The 13,310-nt window shown below is 43.9% G+C and overlaps 1 protein-coding gene and 1 long non-coding RNA gene across 4 annotated transcripts; one reads left to right on the top strand and one right to left on the bottom strand.

The window, feature by feature from the left end:
- Positions 1-20: 20 nt before the first annotated feature.
- On the top strand, positions 21-2,307 carry LOC119872534. The gene is made up of 3 exons (XR_005362163.1): positions 21-158; positions 922-1,015; positions 1,345-2,307. It is a non-coding gene; the product is annotated as an uncharacterized LOC119872534 (long non-coding RNA).
- LOC111096677 lies at positions 34-12,405 on the bottom strand. Of its 3 annotated transcripts, none has more exons than XR_005362161.1 (4): positions 12,322-12,405; positions 6,665-6,819; positions 6,213-6,364; positions 34-399 (listed from the first exon to the last, which is right to left on the bottom strand). XR_005362161.1 is itself a non-coding variant. In XM_038542657.1 (3 exons), the coding sequence occupies exons 1-3, from the start codon at positions 7,464-7,466 to the stop codon at positions 6,295-6,297; spliced, it is 246 nt and encodes an 81-aa protein (XP_038398585.1). In that variant the 5' UTR covers positions 7,467-7,613; the 3' UTR covers positions 5,223-6,294. The 3 variants fall into 3 exon arrangements, 1 of the variants encoding a protein (XP_038398585.1); XR_005362162.1 differs by having other exon boundaries at positions 34-392; XM_038542657.1 differs by lacking the exons at positions 34-399; positions 12,322-12,405 and adding an exon at positions 7,446-7,613 and having other exon boundaries at positions 5,223-6,364.
- Between the last annotated feature and the right edge of the window lie 905 nt (positions 12,406-13,310).

Raw genomic sequence — 13,310 nt, 5'->3', positions numbered from 1 at the left:
GCCGCCGCCGCCGCCGCCGCCGCGGCCGCCGTGGGCTGCAGCGGCGCCTGCCGGGCTGGTGCTTCTGGGCTCCTGCAGGCTGCGACCCGCCGGCAAGTTCCCGGTTCGGCCCGCTGTCCTCTCGCCTACAGGAGTTATCTTTCCCGGCAGGTCAAAAAGTAAGTGTAGTATCTGTTTGGTTCCCTTCGACTTATTTTTTCGCCAAGCACCGATCGTGTAATATGCCACTTAAGCGATTCGTCTTAATTCTCTGCGTCTTCCAGCTAAATTGTAAGCTCCATGTGGACAGGATTGTGTTTTATTCGCTGCCGTTTGCCCACATACTGGGCTCTCAGTAAGTACTTGCGGAATGAATGAAGTAATTGTGGAAAATAAGGAAAAGACACAGAAGGCTAAAAACTAAAAAAAAGAAAAAAGAAAAGAAAAGAAAAAAGAAAGAAATGTGTTTTACTACCTCCGGACAAACTTTAACTGAGATTTCTCCTCTACCCACACCACAGTCCCCATAATTTATAATCATGCTCTGTCTTCTATTGTGCATCTTGGTGGGGGTTTTTAAAGCTTAATATACTAATACAAATATTTTCCTCTGGTATTTTAGTGTCTTTATAATCATTTTAATGACAGCTTATCAAATACCCCACAGATAAAATGTACACAGTGACTTGTTTCCTAATTGTTAGCCTGATTGTTTCCGTTTTTTTTTTCTCTATTAAAACGAATTTGTAAAGTAATGAACTTTTTTGCATAAACCTTTTCTGCATTTAGGATTATCACTTTAGGATAGAGTCCCACAAATAGAATTACTGGTTTAAATGATAGGAATATTTATAAGAATCTTGGTGTATATTGTCAAATTGCCTTCCAAAGATGGAAAATAATCCTAATTGCTTTGAAATCTTGTGTAATTTCTCTACGAAGGCCCCTTCAAGCTGCTTCATTTGTTCAGCAAAATACACTCCTATTATGTGCTGGGAACTCTTATGTGCTGGATTTACAAAGATGAACAAGCCAGGTAAAGTATTTCTATCTGTGTTCATAAAACTCCAGAGAAGTTTTGACCTTTTTTTTTTTTAAAAAAAAGATTTTATTTATTTAGAGAGTAAACAGGAGAGAAGCTGAGCAGGGGAGAAGGGGCAAAGGGAGAGGGAGAAGCAGGCAACACACTGAGCAGGGAGCCCAATGAAGGGCTCTATGCAGGGCTCTATCCCAAGTCCCAAGGTCCCTGGGATCATGACCCAAGCTGAAGGCAGACCTTTAACTGACTGAGCTCCCCAGGTGCCCCGAAATTTTGACTTTTTATTTTTTTTTATTTTTTTTTTAATTTTTATTTATTTATGATAGTCACAGAGAGAGAGAGAGGCAGAGACTCAGGCAGAGGGAGAAGCAGGCTCCATGCACCGGAAGCCCGATGTGAGATTCGATCCCGGGTCTCCAGGATCGCGCCCTGGGCCAAAGGCAGGCGCTAAACCGCTGCGCCACCCAGGCATCCCCCTCTTTACAAATACTTGTTGATTGGCTTTCTTACTCCACTCATTAACATTGGCTCATTAGGCTTTTTCCCAGAGCACTGCCAGCAAATGTGTGAGCTGTTGTTCTATTTCAGACATCAGCAGCTCTGCTTCACTTGGAAAGACTCTTATTCAGCTTTAAAATATTATTGACAATATTTTTAGTTGCCCTGTTGAATTAACCGCTATAACGCTCACTGTAATTTGTAATACTTATTATGTGCTACACTAGGCTACTTGTGTGTATATATTTATAGTTATGCGCAGTGGTACACAGTGGCTCACACTCAACATATGTGTCTGTCAGCATAAAATATTTTAGAAAATTCTATGTAATGGTCTTCTTAAATCTCTATCTATATTGAGGTACAAATTTTAATACAGTTAAAGTTTATAGACTAGAATATATTAGGTCCAAGTTAAATTTATGGCTGAAGACAATTAGAGAGGCATGTCACCCTGACACCACATATATTTATTTTATGTCTGCCAGAAGGAGGTGAAGAGGCTCTAAATCTTTTTTTATGCCACGAATTTCATCGCCAGTCTGGAAAAGCCTCTGCAGCCCTTCTCTTCTCAGAATAATCTTTCTAAATAAACTATGTAGGGTTACATTTTAAACAATTTTATTGAAACTCTTCTAGCCTTGAGTCCCAGCTTAAAGCCCTCTGAAGCTTTATAAGTACTTAGATTCCTCAGGCTGCTATAACAAAATATCACAGTGGTTTATTTTTATTTTTGTAATATTTTATTTATTTTTAAATATTTTATTTATTCATGAGAGACACACACAGAGAGAGAGAGAGAGAGAGCGAGAGGGGCAGAGACACAGAGGGAGAAGCAGGCTCCATGCAGGGAGCCCGATGCGGGACTCGATCCCGGGAGACTCCAGGATTATGCCCTGGGCCGAAGGCAGGCACTAAGCCGCTGAGTCACTCAGGGATCCCCCACAGTGGTTTAAACAACGAGATATATTTTCTCCTAGTTCTGGACGCTAGAAGTCATGATTCAGATGCCATCAAGTTTGGTTTCTTGTTAGAGCTCTGTTCATGGCTTGTAGAGGGCCATCCTCTTTCTATGGCTTCACAAGGCCTTTCCTCAGTGTGTATGTGTGTGTGTAGGGAGGGTAAGAGGGAGAGAGCACAAGCATGGCAGCTCTCTGGGGTCTCTGCTTGTAAGGACACTAATCCTATTGGGTCAGGGCCCCACTCTTATGACCTTATTTGACCTTAATTACTTCTTTAGAGGCCCCATCTCCACACACGGTCACACTGAGCGCTAGGGATTCAAAATATGAATTGGAGGTGGGGTGGGGGGGATGCAAACATTCAGTCCAAAACAGTACTACAGGAAGTTAATAAGAGTTTCCCATTCTTTCTTAATCTTTTGGAGATTAGAGTTTTAGGACTCTCAGAAATGGAAGACATCTAGGGATTCTAGTAAATGAAAGATACCTAATCAACCCTAAGAATACTGAAAAGTAAACACTGTTTTTACATATGTTTTGATACTGTCATGGTTGACTTGATCAAAGCATTTTTGCTGGAGTTAGTTTTAAAATAGTCTCAGAATATAAGGGATAGAAAGGAAGAACCATGATCTGTGATATAGATGGACAATAATTAAGAGAGTCAACTGTAGGGACGCCTGGGTGGCTCAGCGGTTAAGCATCTGCCTTTGGCTCTGAGTGTAATCCTGAAGTCCCAGGATTGAGTCCCACATCGCGCTCCCTGTGTGGAGTCTGCTTCTCTCTCTGCCTATGTCTCTGCCTCTCTGTCTCTCTCTGTCTCTCTCTCTTTCTCTGTGTCTCTTATGAATAAATAAATTTCTAAAAAGTGTTAAAAAAAATAGTCAACTGTACATATGTTATACATTATAAAATGTAAATAACTCTACAAACATTAGCTAGTCTAGTTTTTAAAATCTGTTTTTAAAATTATTTTGTAACAATTTTCCTTCCTCTCAGGGGAGGGTAAGTAAAAATATAAGTATTGTAAAAAAAACAAAAAAAAACAAAACAACAACTTAGAATTAGGACAATCAGAGAGCCCTTCCATAGCTCAGTTGGTAGAGCAGAGGACTTTAGATGCAATGGCTAGAGGTAGGACAATCAACAGAGAATAGACACCCAGTAGAGTTTGTTACTCAGCTAAAAGGGCAGAATAGGGGACAGAACTGGACCACAGATTAGCTTCTGAGGACACAGAGAGGCAGCCAACCTTGGGCACAGCCTCTTAGGTCTCGCTAGAATATTTCTGTGCCTTGGAGGGAATCTCAGAAGCAGCTCTTCATTCTTTTGCCCTTTCTCACTCTGACAGCCTAACAGAAAGACCCTCTTGGTTCTGTTTCTGTGATGGTAGTAAGAACACTACAGACGGACTGTAGGGAAACAGAGATGGCTCAAAGAGCCTCCCATTAGGGAGGAAGTTAGTTTGGGCATAACAATGGTATTTGTGGAGCCATCCTTTAAACTTCGGAAAACATGAATTATTAAACTGCATATACTGGGAAACAACCCCTTCAAACTTCTGTAAGCAGCTTGTCAAGCTGAAATTTGGAAAACTTAGCTGAAGCCTTTGGCCACTACTCAGAAAGTGGACAAGAGCTTCTCCGGGTGTTGGGACACCTGGGTGGCTCAGTGGTTGAGCCGTTGCCTTTGGCTCAGGGTGTGATCCCAGCACTGGGATCTAGTCCCCCATCAGGCTCCCTGGCAGGGAGCCTGCTTCTCCCTCTGTCTATGTCTCTGCTTCTCTCTGTGTCTCTCATAAATAAATAAAAAAAATTTTAAAGAGTTTCTCCAGGTGCTAAAAAATATTTTTGTATAGTGATGATGGAGGTCAAGCAGTAGAGAGATCTTTGGCACTTGAGGCCACTTGGGGAGATGTCACCTGACACACTGGCACTGGAGTTGCTCATGACATCCAGACTGTGCTGGATGGAGACCAGACTACACACCTCACCCTCCGGACAGAGGGAAAGCCACAGGGCTGACCCAGAAAGGTGAATTGCCTGCAGTTGCCCTGAAAAGCCTGACCCTAGGGAACGAACTTGATTCGTAAATTTTTGAAGATTTGGCCCGTGCTTAATGTTTGAAATCCAGGAGGTGATTTGTTGCCTGGAGTTATAGCTGCAATCCCATCCACTTGCTGGAGCCCTGAGTCCACTCTCTATCCTTATCAGAAACAGTAAGCCCGCTGGGAGTCAGCACTTCCTCCAAAGTAAGGAGCTTAGTCTTACATATCTTTTCTATATTTATGCCTGATTTCTTTAAAAATTTTTGTTGCTTTTGTAAAGACATCTTTTTCATCTATTGCATTGAAAGTTGAAAAACCACCTGTGGCTAGTTCCAGTCACTGAGTAGCTAGCTCAAGGCCAGACCCTCCATTACTGTGTGGAACAGGGCTGTTCATAGTGGGTATCTTTGCCTTGCACCTGGTTTTTATGGCACTTTTCACATTTCACCAGTAGGTATGATATTTGCTGTACATTTAGAAAAAATACCCTTTATTTCTACTTTACTGAAAGTTTTACCACGCATTATCATTGAACGCATAAATGTGCTTCTGCATCTATTCAAAGGATTGTACCGTTTTTTTCTCCTTTACTTTTTTGGTGTGGTAAATTACACTGATTGATTTTTTTTCTCCACTCATATTTCTGGAATAAATCCTCCTTGATTGTGATAGATTTTTAAAATACACTAGCGTATTTGATTTGATCACATTTTGTTTAGGAGTTTTTGCATCTATTGATAATACTTCTGAGTAATATTAGTATCAATCTAAAACTTTTGAATATGGTCCTTGTTTGGGCATAAACATTACATCAATAAATGAGTTGGGGAGTTTTCCTGCTTTTCTGTCTCTGAAACAGTGTTTAAAAAGGGAGAGGGAAAAAAAAATAAAACATAAAAAGGGAGAGGGGCTTCTCTGTTCTTTTAAAGTTTGAGAAAATTTCCCTGTGAAATCATCCAAGCCCGCTCTGGTGGAGAAGAGGGCAGGTTTTTAAAAATTTCCAATTCCATTCTCTGATTTTTGGGGTGTCCTGTTTTTTTCTCGAGTTACTTCTGTTAATTGATGCGTTTTTGTCTACTTTTCCATTTCCTCTAAGTTTTTCAAAGGAGCTCTGTGTTGATAGGTACTTATTTTGCTGGGGTCAGGATGGGCTGCCGAAGGTGGATGAGTATCCCATTAACATATCCCCCTTCTTTGCATGTTGGTGGATGCGAGATAACACTATTTTCCTGACACTTCAAAGAATCGCCCCCACCTCTGGCCTCATTCATGGAAACTTTATTCCAAAGAAAACTCAGGAGGGTCACATGATGAAGGAAAGCCGGGGTTGTGGGTTCTCTACTTTGGGGTCCCAGTTTTTCCACAACATTTTTATAAAGAGGCTCTTGGATTTGCAAATCCAATTTGGATCCCCGTCTCCTTCGGGCCATTGGAGCGATCTCCGGCCTGGCAAGTCTGTGTTCAGCCCCACCCAAGGGTACCCCACCAAGGCCTCTCGGAGCAGCCACAAATAATTCCTGCGCGGAGAAAACGGATTCCCCCCCTCCCCCCTGGGTCCAGGCTGGTCCTGCCTCTCCCCGAGGAGGTGGTGGTCCAGCCGGGACCAGCGGCGCGCGGACGGGCGGTGACATCGCGCAGGTCTGGGTAGCCCAGGGCAGTGAACAGCCTTTCGCCCTGGCCGGCCTACCTGCTGGCCGCCATCCTGGTCCCCTTGGCCGAGGTTGGATGTCGCCGGCAGCGACACAGGTGGGTGCAGGGCTGTGTCCAGTTCAAGAGCGCACCTGCTGCGGCGGCGGGGCGGCGGGGCCCGCGGAGACCCGACTGTGCGGGCGCCTGTCCCTGAGAAGCAAAGCGGAGATTCGGAGCTAGTGCCGCCGTGGCCGAGGCGACCCGCTGCCGCTCCGGGAGAGACCGCGGCCGCGGCCGGTTTCCGCCGACGGCCACACGGGGGTGATGTGCCCTAATCCTGCCTCTGGGTTGGGCGGCTGCTGGCGGGGATGCCGCGTCTTAGGCAGCCCAGCCCCGAGCGCCGCACCCCCGGGCCGCCCCCGGCAGCTTGCATCGGCCACTAGCGGGGCTCGGGTGGCCCTCTGAAAGGTGGCCGCCCTCCTCCTACGGATTAGAAGCCCTCCGACTCACATCTTGGTGTCAGAGGTGGTCTCCAGGAATGTTGCAGGACATTGCCCCATGGAGCGTTCAAGTTTAACTGGTTGACGGTGTGCACTCGGCCACCATAAAGCCCCTGCCAGCAATGGGCTGGAGAATCCTTGCCATATTCTACGCAAGGTAGTCACCTAGAGGAAGAAATGGAATTGCCACATTTAGGAGCTGAAGACCAAAGGAGGCTTAGAGCTGGGGGTGGCGGGGGTGGTGAAGGCCTGCAGAGCTGACCCAACCCTGATAGCTTGGGTCCGGGAGGAGAGAGAGAGCAGAAAGTCCATTGTGGAATGCCTTTCTCATCAGACCCTAATCAGTAATGATAGCTAGCTCCCACCAGGAGCCAGGCTGAGCTATTGACATAACTCGGTGAGGTCCTAACTCCTGCTCTCCCCATGCCATAGGTGAGGAAACTGAGGCCCAGGAAAGTCAAGTTGCCCCACGATATAAAATAAGTGGTAAAGTCTGGAACCCAAGTCTGGTACTAGTTTTTGTGCTTATCCCCTCTGCTGTGATAACCATAATGACAAAAGTTAATTCCCCAGAGCATTTAATGTCTGCCAAGCATGGAACAGAATGTTTTGTAATGCTTTTTTTTTTTTTTAAAGATGTATTTAATTGGGCGGGCACAGAGGGAGAAAGAGAATCTCAGGTAGACTCCCCACTGAGCCCGGAGCCAGAGAGGGCAGCCCAGCCCGGAGCCAGAGAGGGCTGGGTCTCACCTCCCTGAGACCCGAGTGGAAATCAAGAGTCAGATGCTTACCTGACTGAGCCACCTGGGCATCCCTTCGCATGCTTTATTTCACTCTCACAATAATCCTATGAGGAAAGTACTATTATACTATCATAGTACTTTATATAATGTAGAGGCTGCCTTTAAGCAACAGACCTGAGCCGTGGACTCCTGGGCAAGCAGAGCAGCCCACAGGGCCCACTGAGCTGAATGCAAATAGGCTCATTAAGCCACCCACTTGGAAGTAGCCATAAGCCCTAACTAGCCAATGGGCTACTTGCAACCAGGCACAGGTACCAAAAAGTACCAAAAAAGGGATAGTTCCAGACATTCCCATAACTCCTCACTTGGCCTTTAGCCACAGCCCCCTCCTACTGCCTCTTGGCAGACGCTCTTCTTTGCTGTCCTGCCTGCTGTTCCCTTGCAGTGTATTCAATAAACTTCTATCCTCTTCGTCCTTTGCCTTGGGTGAATTCTTTCACCACCCACACTGCCAGCTCCACCCAAGGGGGTTACCCCACATACAGTACCTTATTGTTACCAGAGTACTCTCTTTAATTGTCACCACAACCCTATAAGATAGGTGCTATTATTTTTAAATATTTTTATTTAGGGCAGCCCCAGTGGCGCAGTGATTTAGCGCCGCCTGCAGCCCAGGGTGTGATCCTGGAGACCCGGGATTGAGTCCCACATCAGGCTCCCTGCATGGTGCCTGCTTCTCCCTCTGCCTGTGTCTCTGCCTGTGTCTCTGCCTCTCTCTCTCTAGCTGTGTCTCTATGAATAAATAAATAAAATCTTTAAAAAATATATTTTTATTTAAATTAAATTTAGTTAACATACAGTGTAATATTAGTATCGGGTAGAACGAGGTGATTCATCAGTTGCATACAACACTCAATGCTCATTACATTAAGTGCCCTCCTAATGCTCATCACCCAGTTACCCCATCTCCTCCCACCCATCTCTCCTCAGTTTGTTTCCTAGAGTTCAACATCTCTTATGGAATCTCTTTTCTCTCTGTTTTTCTGATTTTTTCTTCCCTTCCCCTTTGTTCATCTGTTTTGTGTCTTAAATTTCACATGAGTAAAGTCATGGTATTTGTCTTTCTCTGATTGACTTATTTTGCTTAGTGTAATACTCTCTAGTTCTATCCATGTCATTGCAAATGGCAAGATTTCATTCTTTTTGATGGCTGAGTAACATCCTATTGTATATATATACCACATCTTTATCCATTCATCCATATCCATGGACATCTGGGCTCTTAACATAGTTTCTATCCAGGCCATTGTGGACATTGCTACTATAAACACTGGGGTGCAGGTGCCCCTTCGAATCACTATGTTTTTATCCTTTGGATAAATGGCTAGTAGTAGTGCAATTGCTGGGTTGTAGGGTAGCTCTATTTTTAACTTTTTCGGAAACCTCCATACTGTTTTCCAGAGTGACTGCACCAGTTTACATTCCCACAACAGTGTTAGAGGGTTCCCCTTTCTCAGTATCCTCGCCAACACCTGTTTGCTGCCTTGTTAATTTTAGCCATTCGGACTGGTGTGAGGTGATATCTCACTGTGGTTTTGATTTGTATATTCCTGATGCTGAGTAATATTGAGCATTTTTTCATGTGTCTGTTGTCCATTTTTATGTCTTTTTTTTTAAGATTTTACTCATTTATTCATGAGACACACACAGAGATAGAGAGAGAGAGGCAGAGACACAGGCAGAGGGAGAAGCAGGCTCCATGCAGGGAGCCCGACGTGGGATGTGGGACTTGATCCCAGGACTCCAGGATCATGCCCTGGCCCGCAGGCAGGTGTCAAACTGCTGAGCCACCCAGGGTCCCTCCATTTGTATGTCTTCTTTGGAGAAATGTCTGTTCAAGTCTTCTTCCCATTTCTTGACTGGATTTTTTGTTTTTTGAGTGTTGAGTTTATAGATTTTGGATACTAGCAAGGTAGGTACTATTATCATCACTATTTTACAGGGAGATAAACTGTCATAAAGAGATAAGAAACTTGCCTACAGTTATATGGCTGATCACTGGTATAGCTGGAGTTGAGCCCAGACAGTCCCACATCAAAGTGCATACACTAGCTACCATGTTCTAGTGCTCACCCTATTACAGGTGCCTCCAGCCACCTCTTCCCAAGGATTTCATCTGAGACAAGCCAGGGAAGAGTGAAATTCCTGATGCCTTCCAACCACTATAGTTGATGCCATCCTTTCAATGATCTACATTACACATATTACAACTCCTTGCAACCCCATGATTCCTGTGTACTGTGGAGACAGAGTTCATGCATGTCCTGCATCCATGTTATGAGAGACCCCTCTACACACTGCACCTCGTCTTGTGCACATCAGCTAGGTTAGGAGATTTGGGCAAAATAGTCTTTTCTTTCTGTTTTTCTTTTGTTTTGTTTTGTTTTGTTTTGGCACAAATGTCTGAGGCCTGGATTTATTGCCTCTCCCCCTGCCCCCATTACCAAGTGTACTGAAGAATCCAAACCTAGAAAATAGTATCTGAGTGGTTGACTCCAGTCCAGGAACATGAGGCAGATCCCACCCAGGCTTCTCCCATGTGGAGGTACGACTACCACCATTTCTAGGTGTTGTTTGAAATAAACTTTGGTATTGTATCTGTATGGTAGAGCATGACCTAGTTGGCTTTACTCTTACTGTTCCCCAGTAGGGTTCTTCAGGCTTGGGACTTCAAAACAAAAAAACAAAAGCAAATAAAAAAGGTTAGAAGTTTGCCTTTTGCTACTTCTCCATCGTTATGATCTGTAGGGACCCTATGACATTAAATTGGTGTGTGGAGAAGGTTATAGACAGTGTAAACCAGATTAATGAGGGGATCCCTGGGTGGCGCAGCGGTTTAGCGCCTGCCTTTGGCCTAGGGCGCGATCCTGGAGACCCGGGATCGAGTCCCACGTCAGGCTCCGGGTGCATGGAGCCTGCTTCTCCCTCTGCCTATGTCTCTGCCTCTCTCTCTGTGACTATCATAAATAAAATAAAAAAAAACAGATTAGTGAAATTTGGCTGCTCCTGTTACAAGTGACTGAGGGATGTCTGTCTAATACCAAATGGATAGTAACTGGAAGTCACTTCTTTACTAGCTATGAGGGACTGCTGAGCAGCCTCACATCCCAAAGTACCTATTACATCGCTGGGCCACTGGGGTGACTGGGTTTTGTAGAATCCCAGTAAAAGGGGCCTTAGCCTTTTCTTCCCTGTGCCAGTTGTGTTCTAATGTCCAGCACAGCCAGCTTCTGATCAGATAATACTGCTAATAAACATTTATCAAGCACTTAATATGTCCACACAAATCACTCTAATGTCTAATGTAGTCCAGTGTTTTCCACGTCATTAGGGGATACCTAGGAACCAACTGGGCCAGGACAATGGAGTTAATTCCAGTTGATTACTTTGGGAAGCCCAAAGGGGCCTATGGAAGACAGGAAGGGTATCTACCCTCCATTTCTGGGACCTGATATGGCCAAAGATTACTGAGATTTGCTTTCCCTAACAGAGAATTATTTCTGTTTAATTTGCCCCCCAATATAACTTTGATAAAAATAGTTTCTCAACTTTGGTGTTAAAACCACACACAAGCCACACTCCAAACTGATTAAATGAGAATGTCTGGGAAATGAAACCCAGGTACCAGTATTTTTCAAAGCTCCCCATCCCCCAATCAAGTGATGTCAGTGTGCATCCATTCCTCATACTTTCCCTCCTAAACATGACTTACAGTGCAGGGTACCTACAGCACCTTAGGGCAGAGGCCTGTAGGCTTGGAACCTCAAATGTTCCTGGGGAGAGGATGCTGATCTGATTGAATTAAAAGAGGCAAGTTCCAATATGTTTGCTACAGATCAAATCAGGTATCAATTATATAGGATCATTTTATACTAAGGAATATAGACATGTTGAGGGCATTCCAGGATGGAAGTAAGTTGGCCTTTGTCACATCGTGGAAGTTGAGACTGAGCCTTGGCCCCAAAAGTAGTGTCATTGGACAACTAACTTTGAGCTGCCCTTTGGTTATCCTTGAACTTAATGAAAATACACACCCAAAGTGAAAGTCTAGTTTGAGCTGTGCTCTAGCCTCCCTGAAGTAGTCTAAGGGTGAACTGGTGAAAGAGGAGCGATAATCTTGTTTAGGATAACATGGTGGCTGGGCACTGCAGGAGAAGAGTCAGCAATAGCATGAACAGAGATCCCAGGCAAGGCAAGGAGCAGTGTCCACAGCTAATAGTGACAGTAATGTAGTGGTGTCAGAGATTGACTGGCACTGTACAGATCCTTCTGCCCCGGAGACTTCCCGAGTCCCCATCACCACTGAAAGTGAGACTGGAGGTTCTATATGAAGGGGTAGGAGAGACGGGAAAAGAGGCATTATTATTTGGACGTTGATAATAACCTATACTGGTGAACCGGTGAAGCCTACCACATATTGGTATAATCTGATAGCTCAGGAGTATACCTCAAGCACTACTCAAATTTCCCATGAAAACAAAGCCCCACTCCCAACCATATGTAAGTTTCTATTTGGCCTTTAGTGTTAGATGGACATCTTTCTGGTTGCTGCAGGGAAGAAAATATATGAGCATTCTCTCCCAGCAAGGAAGGTATCCTGGGGATAAGTGCTCTAAGACATCAGGACACTTTATATGTAATACATGTTATATTAGATACTAAATTCTTTGAATAAAAGGCTGTTCCCTGGCTGGTACATTCATGACTAGCAATGACCAAATAAAGCTTGTGCTTGTCTCAATCCATGTCATCTTTGAACTATTTTGTCTCTAGCCTCCCTGAAGTAAAACACTGGGGGAAAAGCCAATAACCTCTACTGAGAGAAACAGTGTCATTTTGAAACATCTGTAATGTACCTATTTACCTTTTTCAAAATCCTCACCAACAGAGTCACACTATCCCTCTAGTCATAATTTCAAGCACTTTGTCTCCATAGTGATGATTCAGGCTCCTGTTGCCATGGTGATCATTCTTGAGCTAAACACTTCCATCAATCCTTCCCCTCCTTCCCATAACCATTGTCAGTTCTGCAGTCCAGGCCCTTATTATGTCTTCAGTACCTAGCACTGGGCCTGACAAATAATAGGTGGTCAATGTATTAAAATAGCTCTTACCTGATATTTCTATCTCCAGGCTTTGTCCTGTGTGTTTTTATGCTTTATATTCTTTTTTCCTTAAGTGGAATTTTTAAATTGCCAAAGCAAATACATCCTCATTTTAGACAACTCAAATAATACAGATGCCTACAAAGTTAAGGTAAACATTCCTTACCAAAATAAATTCTGGCTGGATCAATGATTTAAACATAAAAAATTATAAAAGTCCTAGAAGAATTTATAATCTGTGATAAGGAAGATCATTTTAAGTAAGAACAAATTCCAGAAGCCATCAAAAAACAATGTATTTGACCATATAAACATTTCTAAAGCTGCATGGGGAAAATGCCATAAACAAAGCCAAAAGACTAATGAAAAACTGGGAAATGTATTTACAAAGAAAACTGGTAAAAAGTTAAACCTCCTGGGGTGCCTGGGTGGCTCAGTCAGTTAAGCATCTGCCTTCAGTTCAGATCATGATCTCAGGTCCTGGGATCAAGTCCCACATCTGGCTCCCTGCTCAGCAGGGGGTCTGCCTCTCCCTCTCTCTAATGCTCCCCCTGCTTGTGCACAAGCACTCTCTGTCAAATAAATAAATAAAGTCTTTTAAAAAAGTTAAACTTCTTTAATTATTAAAGAGTTTATATGAATCAGTATGAAAAAGATGACCAAGCCAGGAGGAAAATGGCCAAAAGAAATTGTTGGCAGAAAAAAGGAACAATAGTCCATAAAGCAAATGACAAGATGTACAACCTCA

The sequence above is a fragment of the Canis lupus genome, chromosome 7 (assembly GCF_011100685.1).
Source record: "Canis lupus familiaris isolate Mischka breed German Shepherd chromosome 7, alternate assembly UU_Cfam_GSD_1.0, whole genome shotgun sequence".
NCBI lineage: Eukaryota > Metazoa > Chordata > Mammalia > Carnivora > Canidae > Canis > Canis lupus.
This window is presented reverse-complemented; position numbering and strand designations above follow the sequence as displayed.